The 21,165-nt window shown below is 48.0% G+C and overlaps 1 protein-coding gene across 1 annotated transcript in view; it reads right to left on the bottom strand.

Moving 5' to 3' along the window:
• The window catches only part of FLNC (filamin C), a 108,638-nt gene that overhangs the window by 72,873 nt on the left and 14,600 nt on the right, over positions 1-21,165 (bottom strand). The window contains 4 exon segments of the mRNA XM_087935400.1: positions 1,505-1,623; positions 3,055-3,205; positions 3,481-3,578; positions 8,577-8,825. Of these exon segments, the coding sequence (XP_087791526.1) occupies positions 1,505-1,623; positions 3,055-3,205; positions 3,481-3,578; positions 8,577-8,825 (617 nt within the window).

Here is a 21,165-nt window from a genome sequence, read left to right as displayed (position 1 = left end):
AAACGGGGAGAGGGCTTTACTCAGCCGTGCCAGCGGCTTGTGCCAACAGCTGCCACCTGTCCCTCAGCCCAAGCTCTGGATTTCTCCACGCTTTTGCCTAGATGCCTGCAGAGTCACAGCTCAGGCGGATGCCAACCTCAACCCCGGCGGTGCCAGCTGAAGCAGCTGAGGTTCTCGAACCCGGGCCGGCAGGAAGGGAGGTGGGTGACCTTTTCCCTGGACATTGCGGGGGAAAGGGGGAAAGCGGTCAGGCCGCTCGGGGCAGAGGGAGGAGAGGAGAAGGGAAGGACGGGAGTCTTTTGAGTGTCGGAACCATTCACCCGTGGAACTACTCGCCACCGGACGTTGTGGGGACTCGAACACTGGAGGTTTTGTAAGAAGAGAGTGAGCAGCCTTTTGTCTGGGATGGTGTAAGTTTTCCTGCTTGAGTAGAGAGTTGGACTAGGAGCCAAGGATGGGCGTCTAACGGTTCGCCCTGGTTCGGTCGAACCGGTAGCTAATTTTATCATTTTTAATTACTGGTACCGTGAACTAGTAAATCCCACCCCTGGCGGCCCTGCCCACCTCCCAGGAGTCTGCACCTGGCCCATTTGGGATGCCAGGTAAGTCCATGGAGGCTGGGGGAGGTTGAAAAATGGGCCTCCCAGAAGCTCCATAAGGCCAGAAATGGGCCCAATTTACATGTCCTGGGATCAGAGGTGGTGAATTCAGCAGGTTCTGTCTGGTTCTGGAGAACCGGTAGCGGAAACTTTGAGTAGTTCGGAGAATCGGCCGATGCCTCCTCTGACCGGCCCCGCCAACCCCATCTCTCTTCTCCGCCTCCCATTGAGTCCCAGCTGATCGGCTGGGTCTCCTTTGGTTGCCCTGCCCAGGAGAACGGAGCTGGAAATCAGGTTAGTGAGGTGAGGAGCAAAGGAGGATTTTGCAGTATCCTTCCCCTGCCATGCCCACCAAGCCACGCCCACCAAGCCACACTCATAGAATGCCAAACTCAAGCCACGCCCACAGCTGGTTGCCTGGGTCTCCTTGGGTTGCCCTGCCCAGGAGAACAGGGCTGGAAAGCAGGCCAGTGGGGTGGGCAGGGAAGGGGATTTGCAGTATATCCTTCCCCTGCCACGCCCACCAAGCCACGGCTAGGAAGCCACACCCACCAAGCCACACCCATAGAATGCCACACTCAAGCCACACCCACAGCTGATCGGCTGGGTCTCCTTGGGTTGCCCTGCCCAGGAGAAAGGAGCTGGAAAGCAGGCTATGGGGAGGGAAGAAGGATTTTGCACTATATCCTTCCCCTGCCACGCCCACCAAGCCATGCCCACCAAGCCAGAACTTCTGGTGGCAAATTGTTCCACTGGTTAACTGTTTTTGGGGGGCTACCAGGGGTCAGACTCCCTGGCTGGGCAGAGGCTAAAGGGCCTGTTGGGGAGGGGAGAGGGGGGGGGGAATTGAGGCCGGCCCTGCATGGGGCACCCCGCAGGCCCTGGGGAGGGGGTGGGTGATATACCTCCTCTGTGTGTCCCTCGGGGTCCTCAATGTACACCAGCACCTCTCCCAAGCCGGCCTCGACAGTCTCCACTGTGAAATGGGCTGGTTTCAGCACCGTGTTTCCATGGGGTTCGATCCCTGGCAAAAGGTGAGACAGGTAGGTGAAGGGCAGCCTGGGTGCCAGAAGAGGGGGAGATGGAGGGAGGGAGGGGAGGAGGAGGAGGAGGAGGAGGAGGAGGAAGATGGGGAGGGGAGGGAGGGGAAAGGAGAATGTGCAGGAGGAGGGGAAGGAATGAGAGCGGAAGAAGAAGGGGGAGGAAGCAAGAAAGAGGGAAGACGAAGAAGGGAAAGGAAGGGAAAGGAAGTGGAAAAGGGGGAAGAAGAAAGGATGGGAAAGGAGAAGCAAGAAGGAGAGGAAGAGGAGGAATGGAAAGAAAAGGGAAAAAGCGAGGGAGGGAGGGAGAGGAAGGAAGGAAGGAAGGAAGAAGGAGGGAGGGAGGAGGAGAGAGAAGAGAAGAGGAAGGAAGAAAGAGACAGAAGGAAGGAAGAGAGGGAGGAGGAGGTGGAAAGGGAGGCAGGGAGGGGAAGGAAGGAGAGAGAGAAGGAAGGAAGGAAGGAAGGAAGGAAGGAAGGAAGGGAAGGAAGGAAGGAAGGAAGGAAGGAAGGAAGGAAGGAAGGAAGGAAGGAAGAAGGAGGAGGAGGCAGGAAGGAAGGAAGGAGGGAGGAAGGAAGGAAGGAAGGAGAAAAAGAGGAAGGAAGGAAGGAAGGAAGGAAGAAGGGAAGAGGAGAAAAAGAAGAAGGAGGCAGGAAGAGTGGAAGGAAGGAGGGAGGGGGAAGGAAAGGAAAAAAGAGGAGGAAGGAAGGAAGGAAGGAAAGGAAGGAAGGAAGGAAGGAAGGAAGGAAGGAAGGAAGGAAGGAAGGAAGGAGAAGGAGAAAAGAAGAAGGAAGACAGGAAGAGTGGAAGGAAGGAGGGAGGGAGGAAGGGAAAGGAGAAAAAGAGAGGAAGGAAGGAAGGAAGGAAGGAAGGAAGGAAGGAAGGAAGGAAGGAGAAAAAGAAGAAGGAAGGAAGGCAGGAAGAGTGGAAGGAAGGAGGGAGGGAGGAAGGGAAAGGAGAAAAAGGAGGAAGGAAGGAAGGAAGGAAGGAAGGAAGGAAGGAAGGAAGGAAGGAAGGAAGGAAGGAAGGAGAAGAAGAGGGAGGAGGGAGGGAGGAGAGAGAAGAGAAAGGAAGAAAGAGATGGAAAGGAGATGGAAAGGGAGGCAGGGAGGGAAGGAAGGAAGGAGAGAGAGAGGAGGAAGGAAGGAAGGAAGGAAGGAAGGAAGGAAGGAAGGAAGGAAGGAAGGAGATGGAAGGGAGGGGAGGGGAGGGAAGCGAACGGAAGGGCTATACTGGAATGTGAAACTTGGCTTGCTGCCTTGCTAAAATAGCAAGATCGGCTGCGCCGACAAAGCACGGGAGGCCAGTACTCTTCCCTCATTGTTGGACCCTTCTTGGCCTCTGGGGCCCTTGCACACACACCCCCCTCCCCCCGTTTCTCTGCCTCCCCCCACCCCTCCCCGCGGGCTGCTTACCGGGCCCATAGGCCTTGGCCTTCTTGGGGTTGACCTGCTTGGAGTTCAGGGGGGCTCCGGGTTTGAGCTTCGCTTTGGGGAACTGGGAGAGGTAGGTCATGACCGAATGCTCGTCCACGTTGGGGTCCACAATCTCTTCGGGGGCAATCACCTGCAAAGAGAAGGCGAATCGGTTTCTCGGGGGAGGGGGGGATTCGGTGGAGGGAGGGCACCCCGTTTTTTCCCCTCCTCCATGTTTCGCCGGGAGGCTGAACCTGTTGGGTTTCCGCCTGCCCCTTGCAAAACGCTCCCAAGAGCACCCACCTTCCTTCCCTGCTGGTTTTCCCAGGAGGTTCCAGAGGGCAGGATCTTCTGCCCTCCCCCTTACCCCGCCCTTGGCCACCCACACAGAAACACCCCCCCCCTTCCCCGATCTCCAAGGGGTACCTGAGGGACCCCCAGCCAATCGTCGGCCTGCTGCATGGCTTCGCGGGCATTCTCCACCGGCTGTCTCGGATCCCAGGTCTCCCAGTCTGGGCATAGACCTGGAAGGGAAAGAAGAGGGAGGAGGAGGGGAGTCAGAGGGGCAAGGGGCCACGGGCATCCGAAAGACCCCCCCCCCCATTTCCACATCACCTGGGAAGGATCCAAATGTTCTGACCCAAACCTCATTCAAACTCAAAACAAACACAAAGTATGCACACAAGCAAACCTTTGTAATGTGTCTCTGTGGATTTTGTTCATTCACGGCAACGCGTCGTTAAAGATAATCGTCGCTAATAAGAACGGGCCTGGCCTAGGGGAAGGCAAGGCTGCCAAGAGCGCTAGATCAAGTTGCCAAGGACTGTCTCAAACACAAAGAGTCTCCAAACGCCAACCAAGATATTCCAAATGTCCGCGAGGCTTGAGAGCAAAAACGTCTTTGCTTCCTGCAAAGATCTCCGGTTTCTCAGCTGGCTTTTGTCTCTTAAGGGAGGGGCCATCACTTTGCGGCCTTACTCCCCAGTCGCCCACGCTGCTCTTTTCTGGGAGTAGCCTTGTGCACATGCGCACAGGCTCCTCGGGGGCCTCTTCCTCACTGCTGCCAGGAAGCGGCCAGCAAGAGACCCTGGCTTGAAGATGGAGTCAGTGGGTGTATGAGAACCAACAGGGATTAGACTCTGGGTTCAAAATCCCCCCTGCAACCCCAGAAATTGGCAGACTCAGGAAGGCGGGTCCTTCTCTCTCAGCCCAGCCTACCCTACAGGGTCACCGTTCGGGAGAAACACGAGGGGGAGAGAAAATGAGAAAGTGAGAGTGAAGAGTGAGAGAGGGGGGAGGGAGGGAGGGAGAGAGAAAGAGAAAGAAAATGAGAAAGTGAGAGTGAGAGTGAAAAATAAGGAAGGAAGAAAAGAGGGAGGGAAGGAAAAAGGAAGGAAGGAAGGAGAGAAAGAGTGGGAAAGAAAGAGTGAAGAGTAAGAGAGAGAGAAAGAAAGTGAGAGTGAAGAGTAAGAGAGTGAGAGAGAGAAAAAGAAAGAAAGAAGGGAGGGAGGAGGAGAGAAAGAGAAAGAAAATGAGAAACGAGAGTGAAGAGAAAGGAAGGAAGGAGGGAGGGAGAGAGGGGAAAAAAGGAAGGAAGGAAAGAAAGAGTGAGAAAGAAAGTGAGAATGAAGAGTAAGAGAGAGAGAGATAAATAGAAAGAAAGAGAGAGAGAGAGAGAGAGAGAGAGAGAGAGAAAGAAAGAAAGAAAGAAAGAAAGAAAGAAAGAAAGAAAGAAAGAAAGAAAGAAAGAAAGAAAGAAAGAAAGAAAGAGGAGGGAGGGTGGGAGGGAGGAAAAAAGGAAGGAAGGAAGGAAGGAGAGAAAGAATGAGAGAGAAAGTGAGCAAGTGAGTGAAGAGTGAGAGGGAGGGAGGAGATAAAGAGAAAGAAAATGAGAAAGTGAGAGTGAAAAGAAAGGAAAGAGGGAGGGAGGGAAGGAAAGAAGGAAGGAAGGGGGGGGATAGAGGGGGAAAAGGAAGGAAGGAAAGAAAGAGTGAGAAAGAAAGTGAGAGTGAAGAGAGAGAGAGAGAAAGAGAGAGAGAGAAAGAGAGAGAGAAAGAAAGAAAGAAAAAGAAAGAAAGAAAGAAAGAAAGAAAGAAAGAAAGAAAGAAAGAAAGAAAGAGAAGGAGGGAGGCGGGAGGGAGGAAAAGGAAGGAAGGAAGGAAGGAAGGAAGGAGAGAAAGAATGAGAAAGAAAGCGAGAAAGTGAGAGTGAAGAGTAAGAGAAAGAAAGGAGGGAGAGAGGGGGGGAAGGAAGGAAGAAAAACAGGCAGGGAAGGAGGAAGGAAAGGAGCGGGGTGGACACTTTCTGAAAAAACCCCCCCGCCAAGGCCCCCCCTCTGGGCTGGAAGGTGGAGAAAAACTTTCAAACTACGGTAGCTCCATTGTAGCCAGGGATTTGCTGTGCACACGCACACACACGCACACACACACCCCGATCCAGGGAGGCCTCTGAGCATGTCCAAATTTGGCCAGCTTTCCAAACTCGGTGGGGTGTGTGTGTGCGTGTGTGTGCGTGTGCGTGTCCTCGTGTGTGTGCAAATCCTCCGGGGATATAAATCTCCTTCCAGATTGTTTAGGTTGCAAAGGGCGGCCAAGCTGCCCCCCCCCCCTGCAGCCAGAGGAGGGAGGGAGGAAGGAAGGAAGGAAGGAAAGGGCAGAAATGCGTCCGGAGAGCGAACAAAAGGCAAGAGGAGGGCAAAACTCTTCGGCTGGCCGAGTCCAGGATGGACAGATGGACGGCCCCCTGCTGAGAAACCGGGGTTGGGGTCCAAGCCTGGCCGATTTCAACCGAAGAGACTATTTCTGGCTCAGGGTTGAACTGCCGGTGGTCCTTGGTGGTCTGTGAGCTCGGGGGCTTTTTCTTGCGGGTGTTTTGTGACTCAGCTAGGTAACACCATCGCTACTAGAAGGGAGTGAGATTTGTAGAAAGGAGGAGGAGGAGGAGGAGGAGGAGGAGGAGGAGAGGAGGAGGAGGAGGGAGGAGGAGGAGGAGGAGGAGGAGGAGGAGGAGGAGGAGGAGGAGGAGGAGGAGGAGGAAAAGAGGAGGAGGAGGAGGAGAAAAAGAGAAGGAGCATGAGGAGGAGGAGGAGAAGCAGGAGAAGGAGCAGAAGGAGAAATAGGAGGAGGAAGAAGAAGAAGAGGAAGAGGAGGAGGAGGAGAAGCAGGAGAGAAGCAGAAGGAAAAAAGAGGAGGAGGAGGAGCAGCAGGAAAAAAGAAAAGGAACATGAAAAGGAGGAAGAGGAAGAGGAGGAAAAGAAGGAGGAGGAGCCCAATGGAGAAAAAGGAGGAGGAGGCGGAGAGAGGAAAAAGAGAAAGGAGCATGAGAAGGAAGAAGATGAGGAAGAGGAACAGAAGGAGGAGGAGCAGAAGGAGAAAAAGGAGGAAGGAGGAAGAGGAGGAGTAGGAGCAGAAGGAAAAAGAGGAGGAGCATGAGGAAGGAGGAAGAGGAGGAAGATGAGGAGGAGGAGCAGAAGGAGAGAAAAAGAGAAGGAGCATGAGAAGGAGGAAGAGGAGGAAGAGGAAGAGAAGGAGGAGGGAGCCGATGGAGAAAAAGGAGGAGGAGAAGGAGCAGAAGGAAAAAAGAGGAGAAGGAGCAGGAGAAGGAGGAAGATGAGAAGAAAGAGAAGGAGAAGCAGAAAGAGGATGGCAACAATCGTGGGGTCCCTGGTGTTCTGGGAGCTTGGTGGCTTTTGTAAGGACATCTCATGACCCAACTAGGGAACATCATCAGTGCTAGAAGGGACGGGGAGTTTGCAGAGCGAAGGAGGAGGAAGAGGAGGAGGAGGAGGAGGAGTGTGGGATCCTTGTGGAGGTCTCTGAGCTGGGTGGTTTCCTTACAGGGCAGACAAGCTGCAAAGCTGCCTTAGCATCCCTGGAAAACCAGGAGAAAATGGCGACCGAGCCTGGAAATGAGCAGAAAATGAATTCGGGAGCACCTGCTGGGGGAGGAGAGGGTCAAAAAAGTCAAAATGGCCACCGGAAGTGTGCAATTAAAACCCATCCCACAGTTTAAACTTCAGCGCTGCTCGCTCTAGGAAGCTTTATGAGGGGTGGACTTCAACTCCCAGAATTCCCCAGCCAGCACAGCTGGCTGGGGAATTCTGGGAGTTGAAGTCCCCCCCCTCATAAAAGCCATCCAGGGTGAGAAATTCTGATTTTAAATCATCTCAGCCGCAGCAACCAGCAGACCCCGAAGTCAGCAAATTCCAGAGCGGGATATGTAAATCCTTGCCTGGATGTGTGGAGAAAAAAAAATAATATCCCCGTTTTTGATCTCCGGGGCCTTTGTTTCTAACGTCACCGGAGAAGCATCCCGTCCCTTCCAGAACGTTCCGTGCCGAGGGGGTTTTATAAGCCTTCCTATCGATTTGCTTTCCTGTCAAGCTGAGGAAAGGCTGGGACCCCTTATTTAAGCTTTGGGGGTTGTTTGTTTGTTTGTTTGTTTGTTTGTTTATAAAATGTGCGGGGACATCTCTGGGCAGTTTACAGCGTAGGTGGTCCTCGACTTATGACCATTCGTTTAGTGACCGTTTGAAGTTACAATGGCACTGAAAAAAAGGGACCCGTGACGGCTTTGGACGGATGATAAGGAAGGAAGGAAGGAAGGAAGGAAGGAAGGAAGGAAGCAAGGAAGGAAGGAATCAAGGGAGGGAGGGAGGAAGGGAGGAAGGAAGGGAGGAAGGAAGGAAGGAGAAGGGATGGATGGACGGATGATAAGGAAGGAAGGGCGGAGAGAGAGGGAGGAAGGATAGATGGAGGGAGGGAGGAAGGAAGGGAGGAAGGAAGGAAGGAGAAGGGATGGATGGACGGATGATAAGGAAGGAAGGGCGGGAGAGAGGGAGGGTGGATAGATGGAGGGAGGGAGGAAGGAAGGAAGGAAGGAAGGAAGGAATCAAGGGAGGGAGGGAGGAAGGGAGGAAGGAAGGAGGGGAAGGAAGGAAGGAAGGAGAAGGGATGGATGGACGGATGATAAGGAAGGAAGGGCGGGAGAGAGGGAGGGTGGATAGATGGAGGGAGGAAGGAAGGAAGGAAGGAAGGAAGGAAGGAAGGAAGGAAGGAAGGAAGGAAGGAAGGAATCAAGGTAGGGAGGGAGGAGGGAGGGAGGAGGGAGGGAGGGAGGGAGGAAGGAAGGAGAAGGGATGGATGGATGGATGGATGGATGGATGGATGATAAGGAAGGGAGGGAGGAAGGGAGGGAGGAAGGAAGGAAGGAAGGAAGGAAGGAAGGAAGGAAGGAAGGAAGGAAGGAAGGAGAAGAGAGAGGATGGACGTTGATGATAAGGAAGGAAGGGAGGGAGAGAGAGGAGGGTGGATAGATGAAGGAAGGAAGGAAGGAAGGAAGGAAGGAAGGAAGGAAGGAAGACAAGGTGAAAGGCTATATCCTTTATGGCTAAACATATTGCAAACCCCAATCGACCAATCCATCTGCAGGGCATCAGGTCCCATAAGGCTGTCCTGGGGGGAAGGGAGCATCCCATCCTTCTCTCCCCTCCCCTCCCCCTCGCTTCTCCCCTCCCCACTCACCCGGGGCGCAGTTGTCCACCAGGGCTCCCAGGGCCTTGCCGTCCTGCCAATCGCGGTTGAAGTTGGTGATGGGCAGCTGGGGCACCTTGTTCTGGATCCACCCCAGGAGGCGCTGCTTGGGCGTCTGCTTCTTGGCGTCCTCCTCGTCCTCGTCTTCCCACATGGGCATAGAGATGGAGTAGTGCAGGATGAGGGTCCAGATCAGGCCCAGGATCAGCTTCAGGTTGCCGTCCACGATGGCTTTGCTGTCTGCAGGGCGGGAGGGAAGGAGAAGCGCTCAGAGCCTGTGCCGCACACATACCTGGAACATAGCCTCTCCAGTTTGGTCCCCGCGTTACAATAAAAGTGTGGAGACTTTACAAAAACGTCTTTGTAGGGAAGAGCAAGTAGGAGGGTTCAAGGCCTGGAGACTCAAACATACAAAGAACAAGAAGGATCTTGGAGTCCTCATCTCTAATGATCTAAGTGCTGGAGCCCACTGCAACTACATAGCCAAAAAGGCATTAAGAGTTGTTGTATCCTACGTAGCTTCTTCTCTGCTAATATTACACTACTAACTAGAGCATACAAAACATTTGCTAGACCAATACTCGAATACAGCTCATCAGTCTGGAACCCACATGACGTATCTGATATTAGCACAGTTGAGAAAGTCCAGAAATATTTCACAAGAAGAGTTCTCCGCTCCTCTACTCGTAGTAGAATACCTTATGCCACCAGACTTGAAATTCTAGACCTAAAAATCCTTGAATTACGCCGTCTTCGGTCCGATCTAAGTATAGTATATAAAATCATACATTGCAATGTCCTACCTGTCAATGAATATTTCAGCTTCAACCATAACAATACAAGAGCACACAATAGATACAAACTCAAGGTTAATCACACCAAACTTGATTGCAGGAAATATGACTTCAGCAACAGAGGGGTCAATGTCTGGAACACTCTACCTGACTCTGTGGTTTTGTCCCCAAACCCCAAAACTTTTAACCTTAGACTTTCAACTATTGACCTCACCCCTTTCCTAAGAGGTCTGTAGGGGGTGTGCATAAGCACACCAATGTGCCTACTGTCCCTGTCCTATTGTTTCTTTTATTTTTCTTATATGCACCCATTTCATGTATTCATAACTATGTATATACTTATACCTGTTATCTTGTAAGCGATTGACAAATCAAGATAAATAAAATAAAATAAAATACGAAGAACAACGGTTGCAGGATTTGGGTTTGGCCAGTCTGGAGAAGAGAAGGATTTTGGGGGGGACAGGATAGCAGGACTCCAGTGTTTGAGGGGCTGCCCCAAAGAAGAGGGAGCGGGGCAGATTATGTGCCGAAGCACTGAAAAGAGAGACAAGGGATAACTGGAGTAGTTCACTTAACAACTGTGGCAAGGAAGGTCCCCCAAAGCGTGCAAACTTTCACAATCCTTCACACACAGAAACACACACGGACCTCTCGGGGGGTGGGGGAACCAGCCCAGTGGAAAATCCAACTTTCTGGACGGTGCCCAGGAAGGAAATGGGCTACAGATGTTTGCAGCAGCCCACGAATGCATGGTGACATGCCCCTCCCCCCTCCCAGGATCAGATGCCTCTCAGGAGGAGAGGGGACCCCCTCCTGGGAGTGGGGGGGGCTGCTGAAGACCCTCTCCAGGCCCTCAGACCCTTCCCCGTTTCACAGGGTCGGCCAACCTCTCAAGAATCCGAAGAAATGTATTTTTATTTTTTTGCAAATTCTCCCACCTGTAACCTCAGGACCAGCCCTTGGGAAGGGGAAGGGGGAACCACCCAGGAGTCCAGCAAAGGCCCTTTGCCCATGCTCAGGAACTATCTTTTTCGACGAACGCATCAGGTTCTTCGTCATAAGGAGGGTCGCACCAACGTCTTAAATATGAGCCGGTTGCCAAGGTAATTTTGACCAGAGGTGACCATTGGAGATGCCATGAGGGTGGTGGGTGCGAAAAATGGTTGCGGGTCCCTTTTTCCAGGGCCCGTCGTAACTTCAACCGGTCACTGAATGAACCATTGTAAGTCGGGGGGAGTGCCTGCAATGTCTTTGAGCAGCTTTCTCGTCCTCTTGAGCGCACAACACACAGTCTGCAATCTGAAAACAACGATCCGATTTCCCTTCCTTGCAAACGGTTATAAAAGTCCCTTTCTGCAGAGCCGTCATAACTTCAAACAGTCACGGATTGAAGCGTTGTAAGTCAAGGACCGCCTTTTAGTGGCTTTTAGTGGCTTTCTTCTTCCTAACTGCACAACAGCACACTCGGCAATCTCCCTGTTGTGACCAAGGCTACCCCAAAAGCACGAAGCAGACTCCGTGTCCCGGCAAAACCCCTTTTACGAAACGAAGGTGTATTTCTTGCATTCACCTTCAGCCCTTTAAAGGCCTGGCCAACAGTCTTTCAAGCATGTAATGAGGAGCAACACAGACCTCATCTAGCCTGGAGAGCCGCCAAGTAACTATTCCCAAACGCAGTGCTGACAAGGAAGGGCTCGGCACAAGAGCCTCTGAGATGCACAGATAGGTCTTCTCACGACCGCAACCAACAAATCCTTCCCTGCGAAAGCCCCCTCCCCTTTTGCTCCTCTTTTAATCCCTAGGGGAGGGGCCATTCACCCTCCACCTGTGGCTTTACTCCCACCTCGATCCCTGGTTCATAATTGTCCCCTTCTTCTGGCAGCTCTGTGCATGCGCACACTGCGAACAGGCTCCAGCTGTTCTTCTTCCCCACTGATCTCCGACTCTGAAGGCAGCTAATAACCGTCGGACGGCCCTGGCCCCATCTCTCAGAGCCCTTGTCCGAGTCGTCCCCAGACTCCAGGATTGGCCCACATTCCTCCCCAACCTCTCCTCAGCCTGTCCGACTCTGCCGCCGGCTCTGCCAGCCGCCGGGCGGGCCACAACACTCCCCCAACGGCAAGGTTTTGCTCCCTTGCAAAATCTCCTCCTCTCCCGCCCCCGTCCTGCCCCAGGACAGCTGCTGAGGCCTCGTTCCCAATCTAGACGCCCATCCAGGCGGGGAAAAGGGGGCAAAGGGAACAAGGGTGGGGGGTTTGGGTTTGGTGCCAACAGACACCCAGGGTTGGTGGCGGTGGTGTGTTGGGCTGCTGGCAGTGTTGAGTAAAAATTCCCTTTTTCTCCAACCTAGAAATGGGCTGTGAAGCTTTTGGCCAAATCCAGCTGTGCGTCTCCAGATGCATTATGACCCGCCTTTGTCATGCCACAGGTTCACCCTCCTTTCCTCGGGCATGTCCCACACCAAAGGGGGAAATCCCTGCGTAGAGGAGAGCTGCAGGGTTGTGCAGTTAGAAAAGGCCCAGCTGGATTCGTTATGGGGTTATCCTGGACATCCGGACCTTCATTGAGTGACCAGCGTTCAGGGTTATAACGACACTGCAAAAAGGGGATTTAAGATCGGGTCGTTCCATTTATGGGCACTTGGCAACGGGCATGTATTTAGACCAGTTGCTGAATTCTGGGGTTATGGGAAGAGGAGGGGAGGAAAGAAAAGGAAGGGGAAGGGAAGGGAAGGGAGGAAGGGAAAGGAAAGGAAAGGAAAGGAAAGGAAAGGAAAGGAAAGGAAAGGAAAGGAAAGGAGAAAGGAAAGGAAAGGAGAGGAGAGGAAAGGAAAGGAAAGGAAAGGAAAGGAAAGGAAAGGAAAGGAAAGGAAAGGAAAGGAAAGGAAAGGAAAGGAAAGGAAAGGAAGGAAAGAAAAAAGAAAAAAGAAGGAAGGGAAAGGAAGGAAAGGGCAAGGAAAGGAGGAAGGAAAAAGAAAAAAGAAAAGGGAAGGAAGAGAAGAGAAGAAGAGAACATAGAATAGAATAGAATAGAATAGAATAGAATAGAATAGAATAGAATAGAATAGAATAGAATAGAATAGAATAGAATAGAATAGGGATAGGGATAGGGATAGGGATAAGAATAGAATAAGAATGGAATAGAATAGAATAGAATAGAATAGAACAGAATAGAATAGAATAAGACTAGAATTGGAATAGAATAGGATAGGATAGGATAGGATAGCATAGCATAGCATAGCATAGCATAGAATAGGAATAGGAATAGGAATAGGAATAGAAGAGGAGAGGAGAGGAGAAGGGATTTGGAGGTAGGGGGGTGACGTGGGGATGAAGCCTTCTTGAACCCGTGAGTAAATCACCCGCAGAAGACCAAAAAGCCACTCCTGCCTTCCTGCCTCCAATTGAGTGTATCAAACATGGAGGTTTCCAACTGGGAGCGCGGGGAAAACACTCCTCAGGTGATCCTGCGCACAGGAGCACCAGGAAGAAGAAGGGCTGAGAAAAAAACGGACTTCCCTGGGGGGAAAAAATGTCTCTGGCAGACTCGGAAATCCAGAGCTGGAAGGAGTTTCGCCAGTGATTATTCAAAAAGGCCTCCTCTGCTTGTTGGATGATTCATAACTTGGTTTGACAAATTCCAGGGCTCTGGACTTGCAGCTGCTAAGACCCCTGAGATGGAAAAGAAAGAGAAAAAAAACCCTTCCCCTCTTCAAAAGAAAATATAAAGCCTGGCAGGGGATGATGGGAGGTGGAGTCTCAAGAGTGGGGAAAAAGTGAGCTAGATTCAAGCTGCCCAAGGAGCTGCTGATCCCATTCTACAGAGGAATCACTGAGTCTGTCATCTGCACCTCTATCACTGTCTGGTTTGGTCCTGCAACCCAACAGGACAGACACAGACTCCAGAGGGTAATTAGGACTCCAGAAACAACAATTACTACCAACCTGCCTTCCATGGAGAACCTGCATCCTGCACGGGTCCAAAAGAGGGCTGTGAAAATATCTAGAGACCCCTCACATCCTGGACATAAACTGTTTCAACTCCCACCCTCAAAACGACGCTACAGAGCCCTGCACACCAGAACAACTAGACACGAGGGGAGTTTTCCCCCCCAGATGCCATCCCTCAGCTAAACAAACAATTCCCTCAACACTGTCCAACTATTTACTAGGTCTGCATTACTATTACTGTTAATCTTCTCATCACTCCTCATCACCCATCCCCTCCCACTTGTATGACTGTAACTGTAACTATATGACTGTAACTTCGAGCTTGTATCCTTATGATTTATATTGACTGTTTCCTGGTGTGATTTGATTGCTTATTTGTACCCTATGACTATCATTAAGTGGTGTGTCTTCAGATTCTTGACGAATGTACCTTTCCTTTTTTCTTTAGGTACATTGAGAGCATTTGCACCAAGACAAATTCCTTGCGTGTCCAATCACACTTGGCCAATAAATAATTCTATTCTATTCTATCTTTATATCTCTATCCATATCTATCTGTATCTATTTATATCTATCTCTAATATCTATTATCCATCTATCTATTCTATCTCTCTATCTAATATCTCTTATCAATTATCCATCTATTCTATTCTATTCTATTCTATTCTATTCTATTCTATTCTATTCTATTCTATTCTATTCTACTCTACTCTACTTTATTCTATTCTATTCCTATTCTATTCTTTCTATTTTCTATTCTATCCTTATTCTTTCCTTATTCTCTTCTCTTCTCTTCTATTCCTATTTTCTATTCCTATTTTCTATTCCTATTTTCTGTTCCTATATTCCATTCTATTCTATTCTATCCTTATTCCTATATTCTGTTCTGTTCTAACCTTTCCTGTTCTGTTCCATTCTATTAAGCACTTGTAGCTTTTATGTACACTGACAGCTTCTGCACCGAAGACAAATTCCTTGTGTGTCCAATCACACTTCTATCTATCTATTTGGGGGTGCCCAGAAAAAAAGCCTCAGTCCCCTCTACTGTTGCCCCTGAATGAGAGGTAGACCTCGACTTACAACAATTCATTTAGTGACCGTTCCAAATTACAACAGCCCTGGGGGAAAAAAGGGATAGTTTTTCACACTTACGACCGTCACAGCCTCCCCCACAGTCACCTGATCTGAATTCAGATGCTCGGCAACTTGACTCGTACTTCCGACGATCGCAGTGTCCCTGGGGGGTAGGAATCACGTGATTCCTCCTTTTGTGACTGTTCTGGCAAGCCGAGTCCATGGGGGGAAGCCAGATTTCCCTTAACAACCGTGTTCCTAAGCGAAGAGCGGCAGCGCACAAAAGTCAAACTCACTCAAGCGCGGTTTCCCTGAGCTACCGAAATGTGGGGGCTGGGTTAAGGTCGCTGGTCCAAGGACCACCTGGGCAACACCAGGATTGCTGTGGGGGGGAGGTGGAGTTTCTAAACATCTGCTAGGATCAGCAAGAAACTGTCCGGATCGCCGCCTGTTGAAGATTCCCATGCAAGAAAGGAGTTTCTCTCCAACAGCAGGCAGGGGAAAAAAAAAACAGCAACGAGTTACTCAGTTATTCTGAGAAGCCCCCCCCCTCCTCCCCCTCCTCTGCAGGCACACACAACCACACACACACACACACACACACAGACCCGGCACGCACCACTCTTCATAGCTGAGCACTGAGGTCAAGCGTCTGCAAGGGCCAGGGAAAAGCGAGCCGCCTCTCAGGGGAGACCAGCTGAGCCACAGCCCAGCCAGGCCTTCTGCGCATAGAGACTGCCCTCCCTGACCGGGCGACTACCAGATTTGGAGAGCGGGGGGTGGGGGGAAACTACGACAGGCTCAGAGGCAGCCCTGCACAAAATTGTGGCGGCGTCGGCCCGGATGGCCCACCGATGCCCATCGTGGTGCGGGATTCCTGGTCACCTTCCTCTCTCTCAAGAGAAAGAGAGAGAGAGAGAAAGAGGGAGGGAAGAAAAAGATAGAACGAGCCTGCATATAAATGCATTATGCAAAAAACAGTGTATGAAAAAAGAAATTTGGATTTTGAAAAAGGTTATATTAAAAAAAAAAAAGTATTATAAAAAAAATAGTTCGGGTCTCTTCCACTCTGCCTTTCTTCCAAACAGTCTTACAGTTTCCTGGACCACAGAGGTTTTTTTATATACATATAAACAGTGTGTGTGTGTGTGTGTGTGTGCGTGTGCGTGTTTTTGTAGATTTTCACGGGTACAGGTATGCAGGTCTTGGCATGTTCGGGTCTTTTCCCGTGTAAGATTGAGAGTATCTTGGCAACGTTTCGATGAGGTCCCACTCGCCATCTTCAGGCTGGCGCTTTGAGCTTCGTGCTTGTACGAGCAAAAAGAAGCGCGAAGCCGAAAGCACCAGCCTGAAGATGGCGAGTGGGACCTCGTCAAAACGTTGCGAAGATACTCTCAATCTTACACGGGAAAAGACCCAAACACGCCAAGACCTGCATATATATACAGTATATAGTATATGCACAAATATTAAGATGTGGGAAAATACCTGAAGAAACCTAAATACTATATATATATATATTCATCTGATGAACACTATACAGAAGCCTGATGATGGCAGATGAGATTCTGCCGAAACGTTGCTACAACTTTAAAAGCACAACTATAATGATGTGGGAAAATACCCGTACAAAGCTGAATGCCATACATGTAAGTACCCACGAAAACTTGAGAAATATATATATGTATGTATGTATGTATGTATGATTTGTCAATTGCTTACAAGATAATAGGTATAAGTATATACATAGTTATGAATACATGAAATGGATACATATAAGAAAAATAAAAGAAACAATAGGACAGGAACGTTAGGCACGTTGGTGCGCTTATGCACGCCTCCTACAGACCTCTTATGTGTATGTATATATATGTGTAGATAGATAGATAGATAGACAGATAGATAGATAGATAGATAGATAGATAGATAGATAGATAGATATTTTCTTAAGTTTTCGTGGGTACTAAAGCATAACTACAATGACGTGGGAAAATACTCATTCATCTTCTTCAGGCTTGTGTCTTCGGCTTTGTGCTTCTCGGAGTAAAGCCGAAGACACAAGCCTGAAGATGATGAATGTGACTTCATCGAAACGTCGCCTACATACTTCCAATTTTACGCGGGAAAAAACCTGAATAACCAAAGATGCACATACAAATACCTGCGAAAACCTCAGAAAACAAATATATATATATAGTATTCAGCTTTGTTCGGGTATTTTCCCACGTCACTATAGTTGTGCTTTTAAAGCTGTAGCAACGTTTCCACAGAATCTCATCTGCAATCATCAGGCTTCTGTATTGTGTTCGTCTGTATTGTGTTCTGTATTGTGTTCGTCCAGAGGAACACAGTACAGAAGCCTGATGATGGCAGATGAGATTCTGCCGAAACGTTGCTACAACTTTAAAAGCACAACTACAATGACGTGGGAAATTATCCGAACAAAGCTGAATGCCATACATGTAAGTACTGGCGAAAACTTAAGAAAATACATACACACACACACACACACACACACATATATGCTGTTTATATATAGAGAGATATATATATATACAGTATAAAACTAAAGTTTTATCTCTGTCGGGAGCCCGAGCGCAGGGTAGGTGGAAAGGCCTGAAGATTTCTCTCACTTTCCATTTTGGTCTCATGAAATGAACCCGCTACCGATTGTCTCCTGGGATCAGCCCTCAGGACAGTTAATCCCTAACAGGACAATATCCCTGCTCCGATTACTGACTGCAAAGCGTGGCCAGCACCGCTGTTTAAAAAAAAAAAGATTCCGTGGTGAGAAGCTCTTCGTATTCGAATGTATTTTATTCTTCATCCCATCTCCCCTTAAAAATATTAAGCAGAATCCACAATAGCCTGAGAATCAGAATCTCCCCCAGATGATTGACAGCCGAATTAATCCACTAAAACGAGCAGACGTCCTCAAAACCCCAAATCAGTTGCCCCAGGCCCAATCCCCATATCAAAGGATAAGGTCTGCAAACACGAACAGAATGAACGAAATTAAGAGCCTCCCAGAGGAACTGCATGTGCACAAAAAATAAACCCACAAACACACACACACACACACTTCAAGTGTCACCCCGCAATTTGCACATAGACACTTCTACACACTGGACAAGCTGCCCTATAAAAAGTCTGCCTGCTATATCCCGTTTGTGTACAGCTGCCCCTCACGGCAATCCGCTTGTTTTTAAGGAATAAATATTTCCTTTTTCCTCACAAATGGATTTCATTTTTATTTATTCTTATTTATTTATTTTTGTTTATTTCTTTATTATTATTAAACATAAAAATGCAATATCTACATAAACTGTGTGTTATCTGGGTACAGTTAATTTTGAGAAGTAATAACAGTAATAATAATACTCATGACATTAATAAGAACCGCATAATAATAGTATTTGCTTATCCATTTAATGAAATCCATTTTTATTTATTCTTGCGCAGCCCCGAGTTAGAAACCCCAAATTATTCTTCTGACACAATCTATTTTGTCACCTTTTCCAGAGCTGGTTGTAACTTTAAACGGTCACTAAAATGAACAGTTGGAAATTTGTAGGTGACCTGTATATATTTTTTATTGATTAATTCTATTTTTACAGCTGCCCATCTCAAAGAAGGAGAATCATCCCCAAATCGGTTAAAACCAAAGAGAAAAATAAAAATACAGGTCCTTATCAGTGGTGGGATTCAGCCAGTTTGCACCAGTTCAGGAAAACTGGTTCTTTACTTTTCTGAGTTTGGTGAACTGATTGTTGGAAGAAAACATTAGGGCAGAGAAACCAGTTGTTAAATTATTTGAATCCCACCACTGGTCCTTGACCTTCCAAAATCACACATACACACACACACACACACACACACAGAGAGAGAGAGAGAGAGAGAGAGAATGAGAGAGAGAGAATGAGGGAGGGAGAATAAGAGAGGGAGAGAGAATGAGAGAGAGAGAGAGAGAAAGAATGAGTAAGAGAGAGAGAAAGAGAGAGAGAGAGAGAGAGACCCTTCTGATCCTATTATCCTTGGGAGTGAAGAAAGAAGGAAGGAATCATAGAATCATAAGGGCTAGAAGGGACCTTGGAGGTCTTCTAGTCCAACCCCTTGTCCCAGGCAGGAGTCCTTCCTTATACATCACAAACTCGGCACAAATTAGTCGCAACTCCCCTTCCATTCGGTTGACTTTGCATTTTTGTAGAAATGTGCTTTTTTTAAAAAAAACCTTTAGGCAGGTAGAAAACCCCAAGCGTTGCTTTAAAGCAGGGATGTAAAACCTTGGCTGCCTTAAGACTTGTGGACTTCAACTCCCAGAATTCCCCATAGTGGCTGGGGAATTCTGGGAGTTGAAGTCCGCAAGTCTTAAAAGTGGCCAAGGTTGGATATCCCTGATCTACATCAGTTTTTCTCAACCTTTAAGACATGGAGACTTCAACTCCCAGAATCCACCCATCTTAAACCAGGCAACCTGGAGAATTCTAGGAGTTGTAGTCCCCAAGTGGCCAAGGTTGGATATCCTTGATCTACATCAGTTTTTCTCAACCTTTAAGACATGGAGACTCCCAGAATCCACCCATCTTAAAGCAGGCAGGCTGGCTGGGGAATTCTGGGAGTTGAAGTCCTCAAGTCTTAAAGTGGCCAAAGTTGCTTCAAAAATAATCACAGATCGAGATGGGGCTGCAGAACCCAGCATGTGAATCAGTGCAAATTCATCTGGCAATCGAGCCACATATCGGGGTGTGGTGTGCTACGCAGAAACCTTTCCAGACAGGGATCAATTATTGGCTCATGGTTTGTGTCAAAAGATTCCTCTCCTTCCCACGAGGGTCGGCTTTTCTTTCATCCCAGGACCCCAACACACACACCCCACACACACACACTTTTCAATTCTGTCTGCCAACATCTGATCTTTCAACTCCTGAATCCCAAAATAGCAAAGCTGCCTTCCTTTTAAGGGTATTAAGGGGTGTTTTCTGTTTTGGTCACATGACTGGCACCCCCTCTCCAGGACATTTTCGTCAATCAATTGTTGTGATTTATTATTATTATTATTTTTGCCTTTCTTTGCTGATGCCTGGATTTTAAAAGGAGCTAATTTTCTGTTATATTTTATATTATACTTCTCCAACATTCTTGGCCGCTGTATGCTTTCTCCTTCCGTCATCTGCAAATCTACAGAAGTTTGGCAGGGCTCTTGGAAGTTTTATATTTTATTTATCTGGTGTTTTTTTTTTTAAAAAAGTAGGGCTGTATTTTGACTCTTGGAAGTTTTATATTTTATTTATCTGGTTTTTTTTTTAAAGTAGGGCTGCATTTCTTGGAAGTTTTATTTTTATTTATCTTGTTTTTTTCAAAAAAAGCAGGGCTGTATTTCGACTCTTGTAAGTTTTATATTTTACTAGCTGGAGACCCCGTGCTTCACTATGAAACTATGTGGCTGGGCTTAATTTTGGGGGAGGAAAATAAGAGGGGGGAAATTCTGCCTCTGCCTACCAGCATTCATTAGTATTCATTTGGCTAGCGTCCTGTCGGTATGTGAGAGAGTTGAGGGCTGTTTGGAAACTGAAGCAGTATTTGCTGTGTGAGCAAGAAGAGACAGCAAGGAGCCTGGGCGTGGCTTAGCTCAACTGTTCTGTACTAAAGCTGCTTGGGGCTGTGAAACGGAAACTCCTCTGCTTGTGTTTTGCATTTGGAAGAGATTTCTTTTTTTCAGGTGGGGAGGGAGAGTCGAACTCCTTAGCATCAGAGCGTGTTAATAATAATAATAATAATAATAATAATAATAATAATAATAATAATAATAATAATAATATAGGAAATGCTCTAAATGCTCTGATGGTCATTTCGAAGAATCCTTTCTTAGTGAGCACCTAGAAGCCAAAAGGAAAATACATGCCAAATTTCAACTTTGTAGGCTTTACAGTCCTGGAGATTTTGTGATGATGCCTGAGGAGTATTTCACACACACACACACACACACACACACATATTTACCGGCTACTTTTGAGAAGTTATGTTCAATAATGATACATGAGTGGTATTTCACATTTACATAAATATAGATTTATCTTGGGTTTTTTTTTTCAAAGCAGGGCTGTATTTCGACTCTTGGAAGTTTTATTTTTATTAATCTTGGGGTTTTTTTTTTTAATCCTTTTTTCCTTTTCCTTTTTAATCTTGTTAGTGCCTGAGGTTTTTGTGTTGCAATCTTGTCGTTGTTTTATTTTTGCCGCCGATGGTATTGCAACCCGGATGGTGTAACAGGGAGAGCGGGGCGGCGTGGAAATTTGATTTTTTTTAAAAAAAAAAATTTGATTTACAGATAGTCCTCGACTTTTCAACTGTTCGTTTAGGGACCATTCAAAGTTACAACAGACCTTTAGAAAGTGACTTGTGACAGCTTTTCACACTTACGACCGTCGCAGCGGGCTTGAGAAATGGTGCGTTATTCCTGAAGGTTCAAGACTCAACCGTCCCGTGACCGCAGGGATGCCCCGTTGGGTTGTAGGTGTGAAAAAGCGGCCACCCTAAGTCACCTTTTTTTTTTCCAGGGACCTTGCAACTTCAAACGGTCACTCAATGAACCATTGTTAAGCCGAGGACTAGCGGTAAAAAATATAAAGCGCTTAAGTATATATAAAAAATATAAATATAAAACCCAAGCACTTAAGTCATAAGGCGTGGCAAAAACCCTTCCACCGTTTGATCCAAAGCCCGTTCCAAAAAGGGTCGGAGCAGGTGGCATTCTAGTTC

Source organism: Pseudonaja textilis, chromosome 5 (genome assembly GCF_049901715.1).
Source record: "Pseudonaja textilis isolate UNSWEBS1 chromosome 5, rPseTex1.2, whole genome shotgun sequence".
In the NCBI taxonomy this organism is placed as follows: Eukaryota; Metazoa; Chordata; class Lepidosauria; order Squamata; family Elapidae; genus Pseudonaja; species Pseudonaja textilis.
The sequence above is the reverse complement of the archived record's forward strand: the minus strand, read 5'-3'. Positions and strand labels throughout refer to the sequence as shown.